General features: G+C 61.7%; 1 protein-coding gene across 1 annotated transcript in view; it reads right to left on the bottom strand.

The window, feature by feature from the left end:
• Nucleotides 1–6: 6 nt before the first annotated feature.
• The window catches only part of SHISA7 (shisa family member 7), a 14,919-nt gene continuing 13,561 nt past the window's right edge, over nucleotides 7–1,364 (bottom strand). Inside the window, 2 exon segments of the mRNA XM_010848686.1 lie at nucleotides 7–1,258; nucleotides 1,261–1,363. Coding sequence (XP_010846988.1) covers nucleotides 1,128–1,258; nucleotides 1,261–1,363 — 234 coding nt within the window. The 3' untranslated portion in view covers nucleotides 7–1,127.

Raw genomic sequence — 1,364 nt, 5'->3', positions numbered from 1 at the left:
TGGTGGGACAAGGCAGAAACTCTGGTGACACCATCACAAGGAATGGCCTTCCAGAGCAGGCAGTGTCTCCAGTGGTGTCGTCACAGCTCCAGGGCCCCAGGGGCAGGCTGTCACCTCTGGCCAAATCTTCCCCACAGGGCAGCCGCCCCAGCAATGACACCTGAGATGCCATCTCAGGACTGGTCCCTTCCTTGGTGGCCCCCAGCTTAGTCGTGGGCTCTGGGCAGCCCGCCTTGTGGATGCTGGGCAATCGCAGTGGATGTGTCTCACGGGGACGTAATCTCCGTGCAGGCAGAGTCTGGTGCTGCGGTGCAGAGGGGCCTCACCCTGGAGAGGCCCCTAATGGGCTGCCCGTCTGCGGGGATGACATCACAGGGCGAGCCAGCTCCTCTGGTGATGGCATCACAGGAAGGAAGCAGAACCCCCGTGGCGATGTCCTAGAAAGGAGGCCTGTGTCTGGTAAGGACGTGAGGTGCTTTTCCCTGTGGCGCGTCCTGGGAAGATGGCTTTGTCTGCAGGCACGGCTTCATAGACAGAGGCATCTTCTTTGGAAGAAAATATTTTCCTGGTGACGATGAGGTCCACAGAGGCCTTTTGGTGCCAGAGACAACATCAGAGGGTGAGACTTATCTGTGCAGTGACGTCACAGGAGGGCTCCTTGTCTCTCGGGGCGATGTCATGGGACAAGGCATTGGTCCTCTTATGACGTCACTGGAGGGAGGTCTTTGTGATGACACCGTGGAGCACAGACACGGCCTCTAGCGATGTCTGTAGTGGGCCTGTTCCTCTGCGATGACCTCATGGGAAGCAGGGTTTGTCCCTGTGATGAACACAGACGTTTTTTACTACTGATGACCTCACATACAGGCCTCTTCCTCTGTGATGACGTCATGGGAAGGAGGCCCTGCCTCAGACTGTGACAGGAGGAGGATCTTATCTGCCATGACATTGCAGAAGGAAACTTTTTCTCTCGTGAGGATTTCGTCCAAAACCGTGTCCTTGGAGGTAGCCCTCCTGGCCCCCGCAGGTCTGGATTACAGGCCCCCCAGCCGGGTGTGGCAGGGGGTGCAGGCTGGGATGGGGGCCCCAGGCCGCAGCGCCCCAGCCCCCGGCCCAGCCTTGGACGCTCAGACAGTCACCTCGTTCTTGCTGGCCGTGCGGAGGTGTTGGGGCAGGTGATGGCCGGGGATGAACTGCAGCTGCTCCAGCGTGCCCTGGCGCTGGAAGGGCGGCCTGCGGGCCAGCGTGCCCCCACCCCGCCGGCGTCTGACATCCAGGCGGGCTGCGGCGAGCCGTGCAGGGCGTGGTGGTGGTGCGCGTGCAGGCCGGGTGGCGGCGGCAGGCCGTGCAGCGGCGTGGGGGGT

The sequence above is a fragment of the Bison bison genome, unplaced genomic scaffold, assembly GCF_000754665.1.
Source record: "Bison bison bison isolate TAMUID 2011002044 unplaced genomic scaffold, Bison_UMD1.0 scf7180017850463, whole genome shotgun sequence".
Taxonomy (NCBI): domain Eukaryota; kingdom Metazoa; phylum Chordata; class Mammalia; order Artiodactyla; family Bovidae; genus Bison; species Bison bison.
The sequence above is the reverse complement of the archived record's forward strand: the minus strand, read 5'-3'. Positions and strand labels throughout refer to the sequence as shown.